General features: G+C 41.5%; 1 protein-coding gene across 1 annotated transcript in view; it reads left to right on the top strand.

The window, feature by feature from the left end:
* The window catches only part of LOC126188656 (juvenile hormone acid O-methyltransferase-like), a 53,159-nt gene that overhangs the window by 13,495 nt on the left and 16,278 nt on the right, over positions 1-23,386 (top strand). Inside the window, exons 2-3 of the mRNA XM_049930260.1 lie at positions 9,972-10,104; positions 10,322-10,469. Coding sequence (XP_049786217.1) covers positions 9,972-10,104; positions 10,322-10,469 — 281 coding nt within the window. The remainder of the gene's footprint in view (positions 1-9,971; positions 10,105-10,321; positions 10,470-23,386) is intronic.

The following is a 23,386-nucleotide window of genomic DNA, read 5'->3' on the forward strand; positions in this document are numbered from 1 at the left end:
ATACAGTTACATTCTGTATACAATATTTGCAATGCATGGGTAACTGGTGAACTAGCAGCTGCAAATAAAGAAAAACCACATATGCATGCATGTATGCATGCACACATAGTATGTGTAGTACATACTATATTTAAAATTTATGAGTACATGCACACATAATGTAAAATCAATCACGCATACACACTGACTCACACACACACACACACACACACACACACACACACACACACACACACACACACACACACACACACATATATATATATATATATATATATATATATATATATCACTATGTACAAAGGAATACACAACCATACACTCAGTCTGCACAGATGAATCGTTTGTTATCATGGGGTGACAGTATGACTTTCAGCTGCAGTGCCACACGACATCGCAATTTAAAGACTACTTTGTGAATCATATGCAGAACACCACCAACACTGCGAGCAGACATTTCTTATAATCCTTGATCGTGAGAGCCTTTGAGGTCACATGATGCACATCCTTAGTCTGCCTTAGGGTGACACCTGCACTTGTATAGTACGTGTACATTTTAGGTCTGAGTCTCACGAACTCTGCAGTGTGCATTCCATTTGCGACGTCTTTCATTAGGTTGGTAATCTTCTTGTTCTGAGATTCTGTACCATAAGGAATATCAGCCGCAGGTGCAGCTGTGATAAATGTGTGGGGGTTGAATCTAATTACTTTATATGGATCGCAGCCTTGCACCAATTAGGTGAAATTATCTGTATTCATATAAAGGAACTTGGGATCACTGATATTTGGTTTCAAAAACTGATAGTGGAATAGATAATGTGGAGCTTGGAGGGGTCCAAATACACATTCTGATATAGACACGTTTCATCACTGAAACCTTATCCATCTTCACAGTGAATGTCCTTCATTGAAGATTATGGCTTGGTTATGTAATCTCTTGCACCATAGCGCCCCTCCCAATGTAAACTAAAAGAATTTTGTGGTGGTTTACAACATTTTCCATGGTTTTGCCGAAAACAGAATTATTCATTAATTTATAAAGACCATTTTCAAAATGACGTCGACAGAGCCCTCTTTTCACTATTTGCTTCAATGCATTCCTTCAGACAGGGATAGCTTGAAGTAGATACTGATGATGATTCTAACAGAGTCATTACTAGAGATTTCTGTAGTGCAGAATGTATCTGTGCTTATTCCCTAGCAATTTGCAATGTGCACATGGTTAAAATATGCCAAAGCCTCAGCCACACGTTGGATCTTCTTCCCCATTCTGACGACTTCCTTGTTGGACAGCAGTTGGAAGCTTCCATATGTCAGAGACTGCAGCATAGCGTGCCTTTTGAGTTTGCTTACAGCCAAGTAAAGAATGTAACTCATATTTTTAGATAGCCTGTACTTCTCCTCGCTCATATGCAGGTTATTTGCCCAGGCATACCAGTGTACACATTGCTGTGTTTGGAAAGAAAGCAGCTTGTATATGTCGATTAAAAGTCTGATGCCAACAGTGTCTTTTTTACCATTGCATGCCACGAAAGTCCTTGTACAGTGTAATAGAGGGCAGGATCCAGAGTGTATGTGTCCATGCACACATTCTGAAATTTCTGAAAAATGTTTGCAAGTAGACGTATGTCAGTGTCCACTTACAATTTAGCATATTCTCCTAAATCAGGAATGTTGAACTCCAGCCCAGGTGGTCATACTCAGCATCCGTTAAGGTAATGCTTGTGAATTTCCTGGTGAATGTAGTTATGTTTGGTAACGTTGTTTCGTTGAGTCTCTCCTTCGAATCCAGTTATTTGTAGGAATAGATCCGTTCTTAGTCACAAGACAAAACTTTGCATCTTCAAGAAGCAGTTGCATGAAATGTGATGAATCCGAGTAGTGGTGCTCTGTTCTCAGCTTGATTTACTTGATAAATGAAATTAGGAGGGCGTGCTGGACAGAATGTTTCATTCTCTTTTCAATTTCGGTTGTTATATTTCATGCATATTACTCAGTCGACATTCACGCTACGCTGGCGCAAGTTTTAAAACTCTGTCACTAGAGGACTCTGAATTATAGCGTGTAACATGGTGGCATCTAAACTAGCTATGTTGGTGCGTAAGAAACAGTATACTGTGTGCACGGTGGGTGCATCGAATGCTCTTTTCTGACATGAAACAGGGGAGACTGGACATTTGTCAACAGTTTTTTTTTGCGTTTTGAACGTGAGAGTAATGGGTTCTCTAACAACATTGTGACAAGTGAAGAAAGCTGAATTCAACAAGTTGAACACCAAAACAAGAGAATATCAATGGAGTTCCGCCACAGAGAATCACTAACACCAAGAAACTTCAAGACCATGCCATCATAAGGCCAAGTCATACTCACAATGTTCTGGGATGTTCACAATATGGTACATTTGAAACTCATGGTTAAAGGTATTACCATAAGCTTTTCAAGGGACTTCGAGACCCTCAAAAAACTTAAAGCATGAACTCAAAGAACTCATCCACACATGGAGGACCCTTTCCTTCAGCATGACTATGCTGTGCCATCTGCAACTATCTGACGCCTTGGGTTCATTGTCATCGATCATCCTCCATAAAGTCCTGAATTGACCCACCCAATTGTCATCTATTTCCAGAACTTAAAGAGCATCTTCTAAGATTTCACTTGATAGTGATAAAGTGGTGCAAGTAGAGGTGAGGTTGTGGATCTATCAACAAAGTCAAACATTCTTTAGAGACAGAATCCACAAATTACTATCTCATTAAGAGGAATGTTAATTGCCAGGTCGACTACATTGAGAAATAAATGTGTAGGCATGAGAAATAAAGTTCTAGAACGTTAATTAAGTTCCTTTTAAGTAAAAAGCTTTAAGAATTTCTATAAAAACATACAGAGGTATTACTTTTCAGCACAACCTCATAGTTTTCTACGTTGTTGGGTATGACACTGACCTTATCAATCTTCATGCAAAAATTACCCAACTGCTCAATAAGAAACTGAGCATCATACTCATTCAAATTGTGTGTCATGGTAGTTGGTATTTCAAGTCACATATGTTGTGAGCTACATCAAAGAACCTACCCATTTGATGACAGTGGTCTCTACATGGAGTTTCTCCTTTTCAATCCAACGACAGTTCACAAATACAACAGTCAATTACCTGCCCATATAAGACATAATTCTCCCCTGATGTTTGGTCATGGGAATGTTATTGCAATAAATCCCCACAACACTGAGTGAAATTTTTTTGAGCTCAGAAGCAACCATCTCTCTGTATTATCCATGATGTATAATTCAAATTGATTGCTAGTAGAGTTATACAAGCAAGTAACTTGAGAAACTGCTGCATACAATACGTGCTGCTCTGTCAAGATAGTATGTGTGTAAATGGGATCATTTTCAGAAGACATCAGAGGAGCTATACTAAGGATTCAAATTCAGCATATGCGATGAAGGGACAGCTCTTCTTGTTGTGCTCATTCTTAAGCTTTAGAACTTTGTATCCTCGGTAGGCATTACCACGCATATCAATTTTTGGCTCGTGCAATCAATTAGATGCCTTCCTAGATACTTGGTCTTACTAAAAGAGCTGAGGCATCTGTGACAAAATTGGCATTTACGCTTATGTTTAGATAGCTGGGCATAAAGTATACAGGACATGTTTTTGATCGAGACATACTGATGCTTCTCGGCTTTGGAGAATAGTAATAAGTCTACACGTTTGGGAAGCTGACGTGCTCGTTTAGAAAAGTATAGGGCTTCAACTACTTTATGCTATAGTTCTCTCTGCGCAGTGTTCTCTTCATCATCAACTTGTTTGCTTTTGTCTATGTCCAAGTGGTAAATGTGAATTGAATAATTAGAAACCTGCCTCTCGAATTTTGGTATATCCCTGAGTTTCACAGGGAATGACATGCCGTTGACACTATAATGCCACAGACATTACATATTTTGCGTATGTCTGTACATTACGCATGTTTTGGGTAATTTCTATCGCAACCCAGAAGCAATCATGTGTAGCAATATTCATCCCCCTCATTTGGATTCTGGACACTGATACATGCCTCCAAAGCGGCAATATCTTCTGGAAGAAGAATGAAACTGGATCCCCTATATACTGGGTCAAGAACAAGTGAGTGTGTATCGCATGTATTGACAGTAACCAAAATAAGGCAAAACAACTCAGACAAAACGAAGGTTGATATTACATTGCCTTACTCGATCACATGATAATCTAACAATGTAATAAGTACAATAATCCTTCACACCATTATGTTTCATGTATTAAAATCCTGTTCATGGGCTAATCAAAATAACTACTGTTCAGTTAATTAAGTGCAGTTCTAATCTGAATAACTTACTGCAATGACTGAAACTGCACACTCATAACGAAACTTAATACTTGAGTGCCTAATTAATTTGTAATGATGGGTTGCAAAAATAGTTTACACTGTATTTGAGTCTTTTAGTTTTAGAATGTGAACACAAACAGTTAGTGAGAAGTTGTGTGTTAGAAATAAATATATCACTTATATAGCCATGTTATAAATATTCCTCCATACGTATTTCATCAAACATCACAGAATGCTCTCATTAGCACACAGAATGCCATTGCCACAACGATCCAACTGCAACAAATTTCCACTCTCTAAGTTTGCTATTGTTAAAGAAAGACTATGCCTAACTAATGCAACACTTGTACAAGTACAGTAAATGTTTTAAATATTTTATCTCTTGTTAATACATAATCTACTTCTTAGTGTAATTCAACTTTTGAAATAACTGATTGCACAGATAATATTATCTACAGATATCAAAGTATTTATGCAAACCTTTTCTTATGCCACTAACAGATGGCATTACTGGTGACAGTGTCAGAACATTGGTGCATACTATGAAATATCCCAGATCGGATTAATAAACTCACAAATAAAAACTACACTGTGCCTCTATGTTTCGCATTTGAGTGATTTTAAATGTGTGTTACTCTCTTGACATTAACTGTATTGTTACTCGTGCCCCATCAGGTCAGAGTGGATTTTCAAGAGAAAATATTGGCTGATCTGCCTCAGGTAAAGAGCTATAAAGAGGTTACAGATGCATCTATAAACCTCTAGCTGTCTGTGTTGCCTTCAACAAATAATTTATCGAATTTACATATTTCTGTTTAAAAATACGTAGATACTACATATAGTTGATAAATTTTATTTTGTTGAAAATTTCTACAATAATCTGTTATTGAAATACTGAATTCATCGTGAAAATAAAAAGAGTAGATACCAGCTGAACTGAATGAGCACTGATGTTTCTGTATTTAAAGCTGCTCTTAGAAAAGTGTATCGACAAAATTGTCCAGGCTTTCGTGGCCACTTGTTGACAAACTTCCTGTTGGCTTCTGTCTCAGGTTCTTCGGCCGACGTTCGTCTGAAAATGTTTCTGACATTTCACCACCACGAGTGGCTGGCATTGTCAGAGTTTCACCCCACCAGCAATGGAGAGTGAAACGTCGACAATGCCAGCCACTCGTGCTGTTGGAACGTCAGAAAACTCATCATATAGCATTTGAGAAATCTTTCACGCAGGATGATCGTACAAACATACCTCCGTTTGAGTCTCGTACAGATTCCCGTATGGAGGACGTAGTGAAAGACATCCCTGGGGTTGTGAAACAGCTGAATAGGTTGAAAACAAATAAATCGCCAGGTCCTGATGGGATTCCAATTCGGTTTTACAGAGAGTACTCTACTGCATTGGCTCCTTACTTAGCTTGCATTTATCGCGAATCCCTTGCCCAACGTAAAGTCCCGAGCGACTGGAAAAAAGCGCAGGTGACGCCTGTATATAAGAAATGTAGAAGGACGGATCCTCAAAATTACAGACCAATATCCTTAACATCGGTTTGCAGGATTCTAGAACATATTCTCAGTTCGAATATAATGAATTTCCTTGAGACAGAGAAGTGCTGTCCATGCATCAGCGCGGCTTTAGAAAGCATCGCTCCTGCGAAACGCAACTCGCCCTTTTTTCACATAATATCTTGCGAACCATGGATGAAGGGTGTCAGACGGATGCCATATTCCTTGACTTCCGGAAAGCGTTTGACTCGGTGCCCCACTGCAGACTCCTAACTAAGGTACGAGCATATGGGATTGGTTCCCAAATATGTGAGTGGCTCGAAGACTTCTTAAGTAATAGAACTCAGTACATTGTCCTCGATGGTGAGTGTTCATCGGAGGTGAGGGTATCATCTGCAGTGCCCCAGGGAAGTGTGGTAAGTCCGCTGTTGTTTTCTATCTACATAAATGATCTTTTGGATAGGATGGATAGCAATGTGCGGCTGTTTGCTGATGATGCTGTGGTGTACGGGAAGGTGTCGTCGTTTAGTGACTGTAGGAGGATACAAGATGACTTGGACAGGATTTGTGATTGATGTAAAGAATGGCAGCTAACTATAAATATAGATAAATGTAAATTAATGCAGATGAATAGGAAAAAGAGACCCGTAATGTAGAATACTCCATTAGCAGTGTAGCGCTTGACACAGTCACGTCGATTAAATAATTGGGCATAACATTGTAGAGCGATATGAAGTGGGACAAGCATGTAATGGCAGTTGCGGGAAAGGCGGTTAGTCGTCTTCGGTTCATTGGTAGAATTTTGGGAAGATGTGGTTCATCTGTAAAGGAGACCGCTTATAAAACACTAATACGACCTGTTCTTGAGTACCGCTCGAGCGTTTGGGATCCCTATCAGGTCGGATTGAGGGAGGACACAGAAGCAATTCAGAGGCGGGCTGCTAGATTTGTTACTGGTAGGTTTGATCATCAGCGAGTGTTACGGAAATGCTTCAGGAACTTTGGTGGGAGTCTCTAGAGGAAAGGAGGCATTCTTTTCGTGAATCACTACTGAGGAAATTTAGAGAACCAGCATTTGAGGCTGACTGCAGTACAATTTTACAGCCGCCAACTTACATTTCGCAGAAAGACCATAAAGATAAGATAAGAGAGATTAGGGCTCGTACAGAGGCATATAGGCAGTCATTTTTCCCTCGTTCTGTTTGGGAGTGGAACAGGGAGAGAAGATGCTAGTTGTGATACGAGGTACCCTCCGCCACGCACCGTATGGTGGATTGCGGAGTATGTATGTAGATGTAGATGTAGACGAATGTCGGCCGAAGAACCTGAGACAGAAGCCAACAGGCAATTTGTCAAACGTGTATCTGTTTGTGTTGTAAGGCAAATTTTAGTCTAGTAAATACAGAGTGAAATAATTACAGAAAATATTAAATGTATGACACATTTCTACTTGTTTTGTAAATAAAACCGCCTTTTCTTGCTGCAACTTACTATATTTTTCCCAGACACGTTTCGCCCTTTTTGTTGCTCTAAGGCATCTTCAGTGGGATAGTTTGCTGTGACCTGCGCTTCCTCTCATCTGGTCTGGAGGTCGCACTACCACTTTATTTCCGAAACATAAGCACAATTTTCTATTCCGAACTTTTCCACACTGTTCACCATGTTTTTCCTTCTTTTTTTGTGGTGTACTATTATCCTTTTGCCACTAGATATAGCTTTTTGTTCGAACATTGTGCTTTTACCAACGTAAATATTGTGAAGTTATAATATTTACATCACAGTCTGACTCCCCGTGTAGATGTTGGTCAGATCAACTCTAAACTGCGCCACATACGTGAATTTTATATTGTAATAAGTCTTCTGGGAGCCTACATTTTATCGGTTACAGAGCATAGTACCAGATCTTTGCTCTGCCATTGGGGAGTACAATCATCCCTCTCCCCTATTGAAATGGCCACACCATTGAGAAACTTGAAATTAGTATTGTTTGATGTTAGTCTTCCAGACAACGATCCCTGCCCCGTGTTTTTTGCCAGCATATAGTAAACTCGCATTGGAAATGGGCTTCCACGTTAGCGTGCTTTATTCTTATATATTTAGCACCTAACTATTGTCGTCAAGGTATTGGATAAGTTTGGATAGGTCTTTCTTTTTCCTTGTTCTGGAACGTTTTCTCAGTGCGTCCTTTCTAGAGAAAGAAATTGTTTTCTTTTGAGTACCAGAATTGTGGAATTATGTCTATCAAGTTTTATTCAAAAAAAAAATAAATAAAGAGGCCAGTACCATATGAGGGACCAGCACAGTGACAGGGAGGGCGGGGAGGGGGGGGGGCGGGGAGCAAGGGGAGGCATCATGGCCAGGCCCCGGGAATCGACCCCAGCCTACCTCGTCTCCATCGAGCCTGAAGCTGACTGTATCCGTCCTTTCCTTTAATAAGAAATTAAAATGAAGTGACATGGCGGCTAGCGTTGTGGCCTGTCAGTTTTGCGACCCGTGTTTGGAACCCAGCTATTGTTTATATTTACTTTTTATTTTGTTCTTTTTTCATTTATCAACAGATAAATTCAATAAAACACTCACCAGCGAAAGGTAAATGTTAAGAATTCGAGTCTCGTTGCGGAACACAGTTTTAATCTGCCAGGTAGTTTCATATCAGCGCACACTCAGCTGCAAGGCAAATATTTCATTCTGGAATCTCCTCCAGGCTGTGGCTAAGCTATGTCTCCGCAACATCCTTTATCCCAGGAGGGCTAGTCCAGCAGGAAAGCATCTGTGAAGTTTGGAACGTCGGAGATGAGGTACTGGCGGAAGTAAAGCTGTGGGAGGCATTGTGAGTCATGCTTGGGTAACTCAGTAGTGCACTTGTACACAAAAGGCAAAGATTCTGACTTCCAGTCTAGGTCCGGCATCTAGTCTTAATCTGTGAGGAAATTTCAATGTCTCTGTATCTGAAAAGAATTTGTATACGGTTTTGGCCGTTCAAGCTGGGTACGTCCCTTATTAGTGGCACCAAGGAATTATTTGAATGGCCTGGCCTCTTCAATGAACTGTGAGGTCATCTGCTTAGAAGAACATCACATTACTAATTATGTCTAGGCAGATCATTGGTAAAGAGAGCTCGTTAGTGTAATTTACATAATTTGGTTCTTATTATCTTAGGAAATACTGTTTTCGACGACTATGGGCTAAATATTGTATTTGTGGTTTGTGTATTGTGTATTACGCATTGAACTGGGGTCCTACAAACGACAGAGAGGCTTCGTCCTGAAGTACCCCACAACAGGCCACACCAGTCCACCCACCCCACCGCCGCCCCACACCTAACCCAGGGTGATTGTGTGGTTCGGCCCCCAGTGGACCCCCAATCCTCCCCCCAGGAACCTGTTATACCAGAAGAGTGTAACACCAATGTTTGGGTTTGCATGGTAGAGTAATTATGGTGCACGCATACGTGGAGACAGTGTTTGCGCAGCAATCGCCGACATAGTGTAACTGAGGCGGAATGAGGGGAACCAGCCTGCATTCGCCGAGGCAGATGGAAAACCGCCTAAAAACCAGCCACAAGCTGGCCGGCACAAATCCGCTGGATGGATTCGTGCTGGGGACTGGCATGCCTTCCATCTCGGGAAGCAGCGCGTTAGACCGCGTGGCTAGCCAGGCGGGTTGTATCTGTGGTTTACTGGATTTTGCATTGCCTGGAAATTGTCATTCTTGCTTAAGAACACATACGGTTTTTCAGCTAGTACCGAAATACAATTAATATTGTACTTACTGAGGGGAAGAAACAATTATCTTTTATTTTAATGTCAGGGAGACGATGTAAGCAAGAACAGTTAATAACTATTTTTACATGTCAGTAAAGAGTTATGTCATACAATTTTTTGAATTTTTAGTCAGATCACTAAATATATCTTGGGTAGAGCTTTGAGGAACCTAGTTACATATTTCTCCTAGTGTAGAAAAGTCTCCCACATCTACAAATACTGAATTATGTAACCTAAACGGTTATGGATTGATTCAATTAAGTATTGGTTGCTCCATTTATTAATCATTCTGTTAACTATATTCATCTTCAGTTTGTTATTAAAAAATAGGGTCATTCTGATGTGAAGCACTTCATTGCAGAATCGCTCTTCAGAACATCAGCAAACTTCTATCTCCTGGAGGTGAAACACTTGTGATCATTGTGATCGGCAGTCCGTTATATAAGATGTTTGAAAACCTGGCCACGTCCTCTCGTTGGAGTACCTATATGACGGTAAGCCGTAATTTATTTACCTCTTAGTGGAGAAGTCATGGTCATTTTTAATACACATGTTTAATGAAATGTCGAGCCATGGAACTCCATCAAGCTTTAATTGCTTTCAAACGAAATCACCCACAGCTAACAATGTGTCTGACAATCCCAACTTGAAATAAAGCATAACTCTGTGTGTCAGTTCAGCTATAAGAAGGGTACGTTTGGTCTGTTGTAGGATTATCGTCAGTTCGAATCCCCCTACCTACGTGCAAAAGATCCAGTGGGTGAGCTGACGAAGTACCTGCATGAAGCTGGTTTCTGTGTAAAAACGTGCCGCAGTGGGGACAACAGCTACAGTTCTATGGATGAACAAGATCTTATAAGTAAGTCCAATGCAGTTCACGGAAGACTTGGGAGAATCAGATTATGAGAAGAGTATAGTTGAGGAGTTCCTTAAACGTTCACATGATTCTGGTTTCTAAATTAAATTTCTTTGAAGTAGTATATGGATTACAAAGTACTACCAACAAATAAGTTTCAAAAATGGTTCAAATGGCTCTGAGCACTATGGGACTTAACATCTGTGGTCATCAGTCCCCTAGAACTTAGAACTACTTAAACCTAACTAACCTAAGGACATCACACACATCCATGCCCGAGGCAGGATTCGAACCTGCGACCGGAGCGGTCACGCGGTCCCAGACTGAAGCGCCTTTAACCGCACGGCCACACCGGCCGGCCAACAAATAAGTTTAAACAAAATAAACAATCATTAAACGTATACTGGAATACATCAATTAACGACATGCGTAATGGAAATGTGGATAAGTCTGTGAATGTACTAAATTGAATTACAAATCATTCACCAGTGCTATTTTATTACGTTGGCTATGTGAAAGTGAGTTCGTGAGCTACATGAAAACTGATATCCATCTGCGTATAAATAAAATACGGGAAGAACTGCAGAATATTTTGTAAGTAGCCTGTTTGTTTGTTGGAGCTCTGTCGATTGAGTTAATATCGCTGACAGCAGTATGCGCCCTCGGCAAGAGGTTCTGTGGCTGGATGGACTAGCAGGTGGCGAGTGGATAGGGAAGTGTACGCGCATGATATTGTTAGTGGAGACTCTGTGTTGGTAGGACATGCATTGTAAAGTGAGGTGAAATGATGTATTTATAATGAAATACTCAAGGAAGTATATGAAGATGGATGTTTGGTTCATAATGTTTGTGCCGTGGAACTATTGACAACTATATAATTTTTGAAACGAATAGGGTAAAATTTTCGAAATATATTCTTTGCTCTTCAACAAAATTTTTCTTTCGTTAGCTATCTGCGTCCTAGTAATTAGAGTCTATAGTGGTTAGAATCTTTTTATTTAACTGGCTGTAGTTGCTACTTTCTGTAATTGCTATAGTTCGTGTTATGAAGATTTTCTGTGAGGTAAGTGGCTTATGAAGAGAAATGGGGTTTGCACTGTTGGGATTCGTGATTGAAATGAATTTAGGCAATTAAGAGAGTTGGAGGTAGTTTCATATTTCTTTAATTTCATACGTTTTGGATTTGTATTATTGTTAGGGTTTTTGCAATTCAGGGCCATTCTTTTGTGTTAATTATTGGAAATCATCTTGCCAATGTATAGCATTGAGATTGCGTTGGCTTGTATATTATGGTTAGTAAAGGAATAGATCAAGTCTGAGTTGTCTTTGTCAGGGAAAATTCTGTAGGTCAGTGTTTAATAAAAAAAAAAAAAATTAAAGAGGTAGTTACAATTTGCATAAAAACTCCTAACTTTACGCCTTTGTATTACGTTTATGTATCTCTCCATCCAGAGTAAAGTTGCTGTTGCATCACTTAACTCCTTGACAAATACCCTCTATATAAGAATACACTATCCGATCAAAAGTATCCGGACAGTTATTAGTGTACATTAATAAGGGGTGTGAGCACCCTTCGCCTTTATAGCAGCTTGAATTCTGGTAGGAGACTTTTTCAAGGAGGTGTTTGAATGTACTTGGAGGAATGACAACCCATTCTTCCTCAAAATCCGGAACCAGAGAAGGTAGTGATGTCGGACACTGAGATCTGGAGCGAATTCGACATTTTAATTCATCCTAAAGATATCCCATTGGATTCAAGACTGGAATCTGGGCAGGCCAGTCCATTTCAGGATTGTTATTGTCCACAAACAATTGTCTCACGGATACTGCTTTATGAGAGAGGGGATTGTCGTACTGATACAGTCTTCATCTCCAAACATTTCGTCTACTGTACGCAGTACGCAATGCAGCAAAATGTGTTTATATCCCTCTGTATTGAGGGTTTTCGTGAATGCAATTAGGGGACTACCCCCTGACCACGAAGAAAACCCCAAAACGGAACTCCACATCCTCCACACTTCACTGTTACCTCTATACACGATGATAGGTAATGTTCTCCAGGCAATCTACAAACCCAAACCCTTCTATCGGATTGCCACACGATGCTGCGTGATTCATCGCCCAAGATTACTGGTTTCCAGTCGTCAATTGTACAGTGGCGGCACGCTGTACACCACCTAAAGTGTCGTTTAGCACTGACTACAGAGACGTGTGCCATGTGAGGAGCTGTTCCATCACTGTAGACCTTTATTTCAATTCCGCGCACACAGTCGTCATGCTTGCTGGACTGCTGGTAGTACTACGCAACTCGTGATGATGATGATGATGATGATGATGATGTTTGGTTTGTGGGGCGCTCAACTGCGCAGTCATCAGTGCCTGTACGAAGTTCCAATTTTTACACAGTTCAATCTAGCCACTGTCACGAATGATGATGGTGATGATGATGATGAAATGATGAGGACAACACAAGCACCCAGTCCCCAGGTGGAGAAAATCCGTAACCCAGTCGGGAATAGAACCTGGGACCCCGTGATCCAGAGGCATCTGGATCACGGGGTCCCAGATTCTATTCCCGACTGGGTTAGTCCACGAGCTGAGGACTATGCTACACGTGATCCTTTTCACTAATTACAACCATCCCCCATCAATGCTCGACGGTACACGAGGTTTGCCGGGTCCTGTTTCAGCTATGTTTGTTCCTTCGTGTTTCCATTTCACAGTCGCATCACCAACAGTCAACTTTAGTCAGCTTTAGAACAGCTGAAATTTCCGTGGTCGATTTGTCCACCTTAGGAATCACTGAACTCTCCTGACCAACCCGTGCTGCTGTTGCGGTTTTATGCTGACATCGCAGTAGTCTTCACCTCCTTCTACTGGCGGGTCCGTCTCTCCTCACGTCTTGTGATAAGTTCCACATTACGTGGGTGTTTATGGATATTTTTTAACTCATAGCCAGCCCACGATGCCAAGCGATCTTTTCTTGTCTATGAAGATCATGTTTACTTGGAGCCAATACAGCCTGCAAGACGGGTGTTTAAAAAGTCCTCTTTGAACTGCGGTGACATTATGTATTTTCCAGGTGCAGAAGCACAGCACTGAAATTGCGCAGACCACAACACTTCCTGTCGATGTCACATCACACTTCTCTTAATGGTTCCGAATTGGCTGTCTACACACTTTACAAAAAATTTACAACAAAAACTCCCTTAGCTTAGCAAAAGCTAAGTGGAAGTATGCTGGAAGTGTATCGACAGCTGTCAGTCGGCATCACCGTATCGCATCTCATCGAAAAAAAAAAAAAACCAAGCATCTTGATTCTCAGAAAGGACTCTTGAATCCTCAGCGGCTAGACAATATATGTTGTTTGGCAACGATCTGCTGCAGAACGCTGTTTGAAAGCTGTGGAAACTCTTGTCAGCAGCATTGTCGTGTAACAACAGTTGTCACTAATTTTTTCATTAATTATTTGTAGCAGCTCGTGTACCGTCAAAGGACCATGCTTGTCACCACGGTGAGTGTTTCAATTTCCACTCTTAAACAAACTATACTATTGGTGCTCAAGACCGTCAATCGTTACGTCCGATCCATATAGGATGCACTGCTCATTCTGAACAACACCTACATTATCCGTATCTATATAACAAAATCCTAAGGTACCCTAAGGGTACGTTTATGCTGCCACATCTCTGGTCACCGATATGCTATCGGCAGGGTATCTCAAACTGATACCATATTTCTGCATTTCCAGAAGGCTTTTGGCACTGTTCCTCACAAGAGTCTTCTAATCAAATTGCGTGCCTATGGAATATTGCTTCAGTTGTGCGACTGGCTTCGTTATTTTCGATCAGGCAGATTACAGTACATAGTAATCGACGAAAAATTATCGAGGACAACAGATGTGATATCCATTGTTCCCAAAGGAAGTATTGTAGGCCCACTGCTGTTGGTAATCTATGTAAACTATTTAGTAGTTAATCTGAGAAAACCTCTTAGATTGTTTGCAAATGATGCTCTCATTTATCGCCTAATAAAGTCACCAGAACATCAAAACCGATTGCAAAACGACTTAGACACTCTTTCTCTATTGTTCTAAAACTAGCAGTTGTCTCTGAATACGGAAACGTGTGAGGTCATCTACATGAGTAGGAAAAGATATCTGTTAAATTTCGGTACACGATAAATCACTCAAATTTACAGGCTTTCAGTTGAGCTACATACCTAGGAATTACGATTAAGATGTCTTAAGTTTGGACGATCTAATAGATAATATTGTGGTGAAGGCAAATCAAAGACTGTTTTATTGGCTGAAAAGACTGCCTTTACTACTCTTGGTCGTCCTCTGCTAGAGTACTGGCGTGCAGTGTGCCATGCTTGCCAAGACAGGATTGACAGACGATATCGAAAAAGGCAGCTAGTGTTGCACCATCGCAAAATAGTGGTTAGTGTCACGGACATGATAAGTGAGTTAGGTGGCAATCGTTAAGACGAAGGCGTTTTTCGTTTCGGCGAGATCTTTTCACGAAATATCAATCACTAACTTTCTCCTCAGAATGTGAAAATATTTTAGTGTCGCCAACCTTCAAAGGGAGAAATGGTCGTAACAAAAAACAGAAATCAGAGCTCGTACAGAAATATTTAAGTATTAATTCTTCCCGCACGGTGTTAGAGTGTGGAACGGTAGAGAAACAGTCATATGGTTGTTCGAAGAACCCTGTGACAGGCACTTAAGTCTGAAGTGCACAATAGTGATTTGCAGACGATGGTGTAGTAGATGCAGAAACAAGTGCACTGAGTCTTACTGGCCCATATAACCTGCACCATCGCTGCTCGCCCAGTAATCAAGCTGCTTAGTGCTTCGCGTCCCGACACTCGCCTAACGTCCTGAAACTTGAGCTGTGACTGGCTGCATCAAGCTCACTATAGCACGCCGTGTTTGACTTTTACATCTTTATCTGCAGCCATACTCGGCAACATGCTGTGAAGTGCATGGCAGAGGGTACTTCCTTTTGTATCATATACACTCCTGGAAATGGAAAAAAGAACACATTGACACCGGTGTGTCAGACCCACCATACTTGCTCCGGACACTGCGAGAGGGCTGTACAAGCAATGATCACACGCACGGCACAGCGGACACACCAGGAACCGCGGTGTTGGCCGTCGAATGGCGCTAGCTGCGCAGCATTTGTGCACCGCCGCCGTCAGTGTCAGCCAGTTTGCCGTGGCATACGGAGCTCCATCGCAGTCTTTAACACTGGTAGCATGCCGCGACAGCGTGGACGTGAACCGTATGTGCAGTTGACGGACTTTGAGCGAGGGCGTATAGTGGGCATGCGGGAGGCCGGGTGGACGTACCGCCGAATTGCTCAACACGTGGGGCGTGAGGTCTCCACAGTACATCGATGTTGTCGCCAGTGGTCGGCGGAAGGTGCACGTGCCCGTCGACCTGGGACCGGACCGCAGCGACGCACGGATGCACGCCAAGACCGTAGGATCCTACGCAGTGCCGTAGGGGATCGCACCGCCACTTCCCAGCAAATTAGGGACACTGTTGCTCCTGGGGTATCGGTGAGGACCATTCGCAACCGTCTCCATGAAGCTGGGCTACGGTCCCGCACACCGTTAGGCCGTCTTCCGCTCACGCCCCAACATCGTGCAGCCCGCCTCCAGTGGTGTCGCGACAGGCGTGAATGGAGGGACGAATGGAGACGTGTCGTCTTCAGCGATGAGAGTCGCTTCTGCCTTGGTGCCAATGATGGTCGTATGCGTGTTTGGCGCCGTGCAGGTGAGCGCCACAATCAGGACTGCATACGACCGAGGCACACAGGGCCAACACCCGGCATCATGGTGTGGGGAGCGATCTCCTACATTGGCCGTACACCACTGGTGATCGTCGAGGGGCCACTGAATAGTGCGCGGTACATCCAAACCGTCATCGAACCCATCGTTCTACCATTCCTAGACCGGAAAGGGAACTTGCTGTTCCAACAGGACAATGCACGTCCGCATGTATCCCGTGCCACCCAACGTGCTCTAGAAGGTGTAAGTCAACTACCCTGGCCAGCAAGATCTCCGGATCTGTCCCCCATTGAGCATGTTTGGGACTGGATGAAGCGTCGTCTCACGCGGTCTGCACGTCCAGCACGAACGCTGGTCCAACTGAGGCGCCAGTTGGAAATGGCATGGCAAGCCGTTCCACAGGACTACATCCAGCATCTCTACGATCGTCTCTATGGGAGAATAGCAGCCTGCATTGCTGCGAAAGGTGGATATACACTGTACTAGTGCCGACATTGTGCATGCTCTGTTGCCTGTGTCTATGTGCCTGTGGTTCTGTCAGTGTGATCATGTGATGTATCTGACCTGTATCTGACCCTAGGAATGTGTCAATAAAGTTTCCCCTTCCTGGGACAATGAATTCACGGTGTTCTTATTTCAATTTCCAGGAGTGTATTAAAATATTGAGTGTGCGAAAAATTGCTTCTTGGATACCACTTTCAAGCTGCAAGTAAATTAATCTTATATTTACAGTCGCTGCGAGATTGATACCTTGGGAGCCATAGCATATTCCTACGTTCCTCACTTAATACTGGTTCCTGAAACATTGTGAATAACTTCCTGGCAGATTAAAACTGTGTGCCCGACCGAGACTCGAACTCGGGACCTTTGCCTTTCGCAGGCAAGTGGTAGAGCACTTGCCTGCGAAAGGCAAAGGTCCCGAGTTCGAGTCTCGGTCGGGCACACAGTTTTAATCTGCCAGGAAGTTTCATATCAGCGCACACTCCGCTGCAGAGTGAAAATCTCATTCTGGATTGTGAATAACCTTTTGTGAGATAGTTTTCATCCAACTGCCACCATCTTCCATCTCAGTTTTTTCTGCATTTTCATGACGTTTTCTCATAATCAAACAAATATGTGGCCATTAATGATAACCTATTTTGTATACTTTTAATGTCTGCTAACAGTCTTATTCGGAACGGTTCCCACATACTACAGCTATATTCTAGGATGGAAATAGTAGCACAGAGCTGGTATCAGTGCATTTTTAGTGTGATTTGCATAATCAACTTTGGAGTCTACACAGTTTTTCGTATGAAGCTTATTTTTCGAGTTATTCTGGTTTGTCAGCTTAAAATTTATACCCTGTATATCTACCTTTACTACTTTACGTTCGAGAGATTGAAATCTTCCATGTGTGTACAAATGCATTCTGTCTAAGCACACCTATCCTCTCTACTGAGTGCCTGGCATATGTACAATTTTGTCCATGGTATGATATATACTAACATACTCGTGGTTTACTTTATAGCTATTTATATACAGAAACTTCTGGAAGTTCCATCTATACTTCTGGCATTCAGTTTTCTTGAACCATCAGTAACAATAAATCCATACTGTGTGTGATTCCAGCAATCTGCAAACATCTTTACAAAATCATTGAATGATATGTTGGTTCCCACTTGCGCCTGGTAAATGTGTATTCAGTTCAAACTGTCTTGTCTGAGAGCTATAATGAGATTTGCATTATCCCTCACCAACTGTTTTTGTATTCTGGAACATATGTGACTCAAATAAAATATATCAATACTCATTTGATGACCAAAACATAAATATTGTAGAATTTGATCTTAGTTATCCACAGAAATATTGTAAAATACGAACATTGTGTTTGGCTTTATTTTTTCTGGTGGGGGAATTTGACTGCTTTGTCTGAATTTCATATATGTTGCACCCTGCAGTAGCTGGTACTTGAGATGAAACAGCATTTTTGAAAATATACATACATGCTCAAAGCAGACTCCATTCAGATGTGTTCGTAGTGATATGAGATCACTTATCTTGCAACGGTTAGATGGACCTCTAATTATCGCTCTTAGGTTATTGGGTAGAATACTCGATTCTTCTTCTTTTTCTGGTCTTCTTCTGCAGCATCACAGGACCAGCCACTTACATTAAAGACCTGATTTGCATCCACGTGGCCATGGTACCAACTACATCAGGTCTTGGTGTGCAATGGGCTTTTATAGAAAATGGAACGCTTGTACTAAAAATATATGTAGCCACTGCAGCACAATCACGTTACTGACTGAGCTACAATGGCTTCACCTTACATTATATAATGGTGAGGTAGTTAAATAAGAAAAACAAAAATGATATATATATATATAATTGTTGTTTCTTGTATGGACATAATTCCAGATGCATTTCTTTCATACTGATGAGTATTACTTTAGCTTCCTATTTTCACACCATATTGATAGACTGTTCAAAATAGTCTGCATGTACACTATATGTGCAGTGATAGTTCATGATGTCTTTATACGGTGTCTGAACAAATGGCAAGCCATGGTTCAATCTTTCCAGCACGAGGGATAGTGCCATACATAGGCCGAACAAGTTCATGATGGTGGCGTGTTGCAGATAAATGGATTTCTCTCCAGATCTCATCATGAGAGTCATGCTGTTGTACAATCACTTTATAGGTAGCGTCATTGATCACAATAAATGTCAGAAGAGGGAAAATACTTCGAGGTCATCTGCTGGTTGATGTAGTGTTGTGCACAACAGAGTTCATATTTTGCTCTGGTTCCTTGGCATCTGCCTCTGGTCATCCAGCACCTTTTTACATTGATGAAGGTCTTCCTTCCAACTATAGCATTTCGTCCTCACCTGAATGCGGGAAGAGCCATCTGTCCATCTCACTATATAACCTAAAACCACATATTCATTTTCTAGTAATGAAAACACATACACATACAAGGAGTACAAGAAAAAATAATCCCTTTTTTTAGAATATACACTTACAGGAGATCTGTGATGGGTCCTGCTTATCCCTGACACATATCCCCTTTATAATCTTTTTCTACAAGGCAATTCGTCCAGAACAACAACAAATAATATGCACCATATTACATATAGGATGAAATTTTTGTCACACAGCAGCTTATCATGTATACACGATGCTACAAAGAAGAAAAATACTTATACTACTTACAATGATGCTACTGTTACTGGCTTTCATCCACTAGCTCATCAAATATATGTTGGCTATGTACTTAAAAAATAAGATGGCATTTATTCAATGTTACAAAATTATTAATGAAAATGTAACAGTTATTCACCTTGATTTTCGAAATTGTGTACAACAGCAAAGGTTCACTGACTGACCAATAAATAATTCTAGAATATCACGTGAAAAAAGAAAAATGTATATACTACTTACAATGCTGCTTTTGCAGCGGCTGCCACTGATGCATCTCAGCATTTATTTCATCCACAATTTGGTGGATCTATGCTGATACAGTAACATGAAAAGTATTTTGTACTACAAAATTCATAGTGGAGGATAAATTTACATTTCCCGATTTCAATGTTAACTTACCACGTAATTCCCATTGTCTGTGATAGCTGCTTTTGCTTATTGCCAATGATCACTTTATTTTTCCTAGTAAAAACTGATAGAATGCACATGAGCAAGAAGACAACCTGAGGCACTGGTGAACGATAGCGGAATGAGGCCTGGAGTGTAAGGGTGGGGTTTATATAGACTCAAGCTCTGGCTACTAATTTGGTGAGAACCAATCAGGTTGCAATATTCAGGGGATACCTTGGTCATCAGTTCTGGCAGGTTGGTTTATGCACACACAAACAGGATGTAACGACTTGATAGAGACTGGAGGTGGTTTCTAGGTATCAGATATCAAAAGGGCGCTGGCTTCTGCTTTGAGGTCGTTGGACTAACCAGATGACAATACTGGAGGCGCTCCCTGGGAAGATGAATAGTGGACTACTTCTCAGCACACATTTTGCTGCCTTCATGACAGGTTAGGGCAGTGCGTAGAGAGTGTTTGTGTCCTCCAACGTCTCTACATACAAAACCCTGATATATAACAGCTGTTCTTCAAATTTGATGACTTGATTTGTTTTCGTCTGTCTATACACTTTGGGCTGGACCACATCACTCTTTGTGATATGATCACCAGTCAGTAGTTCCCACCAATGTCGCTTGGTGGTCTGGGATCACTTGTTAGTCATCCATGGGCCTGGGCACAAGGTGTCCAGACACCATTGGAAGCAGATTTGTTGTGGTGACAGTCCCACTGAAGCTTGGTAAGGGAGTTATTGCTTTCTAGCACTGTGCATTTACTTGTAGCTGTTAGCAGGTGCATATTTTACGAGTTGTGGCATATGTTTTAGGCTGGGGTTTTTTCATAATGTGTTATTCCCAACACCTATCTGTACCAATGTAATGAGAGGAGGACATCACACCTGATGTCGTGGCAGCAGAAACCTAGTGCTTCCTACCACCTCTTACAAGTCAGCACAGCCACTCAGAGGCTTGCCTTCACCTGACACTTTGATCGGGGAATAGTGCAACTTCCGCTCTGTGCACTGTATGAGCTGGTGCTATGTGTGTGGTAATACATGAGGCAGCTGGTGGTGTGGCAGCCAACAGCAGTCACGGCCCCAAGTGGGCAAAGTGCAGCCTCTCTCCCAACCTGTGGCTGCAGGAATACAGGAAACTACCAGCACCTCTGCCCTGTGATTGGTGCAAAAATAGGAGTGAGAGATTTTTAATGATGTAATAATGTGCAATGAGTTATGTTGACTTCGATTTCCTGGCAGTATTCCTTGCATGATTCGAAAAAAAGTGATCTGTTTAATTTTCTTGTTTTTGATTTTCTTTAAAAGACCTGCATCTTCCAAAACAGTGAAGTATGACGAGCTTTTCTCACCAAATAAACGAGAGATCCAACCCCATCAAATTGGATTTTATAAGCAAACGGTATATCCTTCACTATGTAATTGAATTTACTGTAGTGTGATCCTTTCTCTCCAGCAAAGACTGAGTCCTCTGCCTGGCAATTTCCAGACAGGGGTGAGGAGGGGGAGGCTGAGGATTCCTAGAAGGGAACAGGTATTTAATTTTTCGATTGAATTAATAAGTCAATTAATTTGATGACAAAAGTGTGCTTGTATTGAAGAGGGGGTTTCCAAGAGGGGTGAGGGAGAAGGAGTTGAGGAGGATGGGTGGAGGGGTTTCTCAGAAGCTCAGGTTATACCTGTGCAGTCATAACTCAACTAACATAATAGGTCAAGGGGAAAGGAAGGGGTTGTAAATGAATCAAGTTTGCCCCTGAATGTATGCAACCTGCACAAACAAATGCCCCAATACCGGCTTTGCCCTACTACTGATGGATCATGTGGGTGTTTTGTAAGCGATCTCCTTTGTAATCTGACTGCCCAATACCAAACAAGGAAACCAGACAGTTGCTGCTGTAAGAAACACAATCAATGATTTTAAACAGGCACTTATTTCAGGAGTTTTTGGTTGCAAAGCTACCTGGGATCAGAGGCATAAAGATCATTATAACCATTTCATGGTTGTGTGTAATAATTGTTTTAAATTAGTTAATGTGTTTACCCCTTTTTCGTCATTAGAATATCAGCACAAAAATGTATAAGTGGTAGCTGTATGATGTGGTGTGGATAATAACTGATGAAACATTGCCTCAGGCTGAGAAAGTCTACAAATTTCTCTTCAGCAAAAGTATGTTGGTAATTCCAGGTCAAATCTGTCTATGCTAAAACAGTCTCCTGCAATACCGTTTAAAAGAAACTGGAAAAAATTTTTATGACATTTGTAACTGTCTGTAAAAGTGCTCTAGATAATTTTTGAGCTGTTGCTAGAAATGGTGAGAGTATCTGCATTGTAGACAGTCTATATTCAAAAGGTGTATGAATACCTCTTTTTGTTTCTCATTGCCAATAACCATATTTTTGGCACGAACAAACCACTATTTCTGTTATTAGCCGATGCATAAAACACAGTTTTGCCCCCACATTGCAAGAAATCAACTCACTAGCGATGTTAACAGTCACAGAGTAAAGGTGCCTGATGAGAAGCAAGATGCTTGCGCTACCAGTGGTGTGCTTGCAGTGAGGCTGGAGCGTAAATATAACATGGTTGTTTGTGAGTAGCGAGGTGCGGTGTCCCAGTAGTGCGCAGTGAGGTGCCAGCAGTGAGGCTTACTTTAAGAGTAAGATACGTTTATGCTGCAGACCCACTGCTGCCATCTCACTGCTCACTACTGGCCCACTGCACCTTGCCACACGCCAGGTGCAGCATCACTGCTCGCTGGTCACTGGGAGCAATTACCCTGCAGCTGTTCAGATCAGATAGCAATCTGTGTGCTGGCAGAGTCAAACGCAGCACTGCTGGAGTGACCTTAAAACAGCCAATCACGGCTCCAGTTTCTGGACATGCAGCGATGGTCGCAGCACGAAACCTGAAACAGCTTGGTATTATCGTCTGTTGTGGATAATAGTGAGCAACAGGGCGAGCTGTAATGGTTCAGGTTAAATACACTAGTGAGACCCAGTGGGCTCGTTACAGCATCGACATGCCATGCCAGCAAGAGTAGTTTGTGTAGCTCCATCTAACCAGCGTCTAGACAGAAAATATGGCGACAGAAACGACTTTTCTCTGTTATCTATTGCTGATTGCCTGACCAATTAATTTTTCCCAATTTTTTTTCTTTAGTTGCTTTACCATGTTTTTGTGTTTGTATATCACACCTGCGATTTGTCAGAAGTATTATACTATAAGAAATGATTTCATCATAAGTTTAATAGGAGGTGTATTACCTCTATAACCGTATTATTTACTTTGGTGGACAGTGTTGTACCTTGGAACTCTTTTCAGACTTTTGCCGCCTGCTAGCCCTGCCATAGAAGTTTCAAATATTTTATTATTTTGTTTCGAAATGACAGCTTTCACTTTATGTTTGCTGCACCATTTTTCTGAAATTTCAAAAATTATTCCAGAAATGTAAGGTTTTCCCAAATGTGGGAAACTGTTCCAAGGTACAACATGATCATGTACCAATGGAGAAATATTCTATTCAAATTTAAGA

Source organism: Schistocerca cancellata, chromosome 5 (genome assembly GCF_023864275.1).
Source record: "Schistocerca cancellata isolate TAMUIC-IGC-003103 chromosome 5, iqSchCanc2.1, whole genome shotgun sequence".
NCBI lineage: Eukaryota > Metazoa > Arthropoda > Insecta > Orthoptera > Acrididae > Schistocerca > Schistocerca cancellata.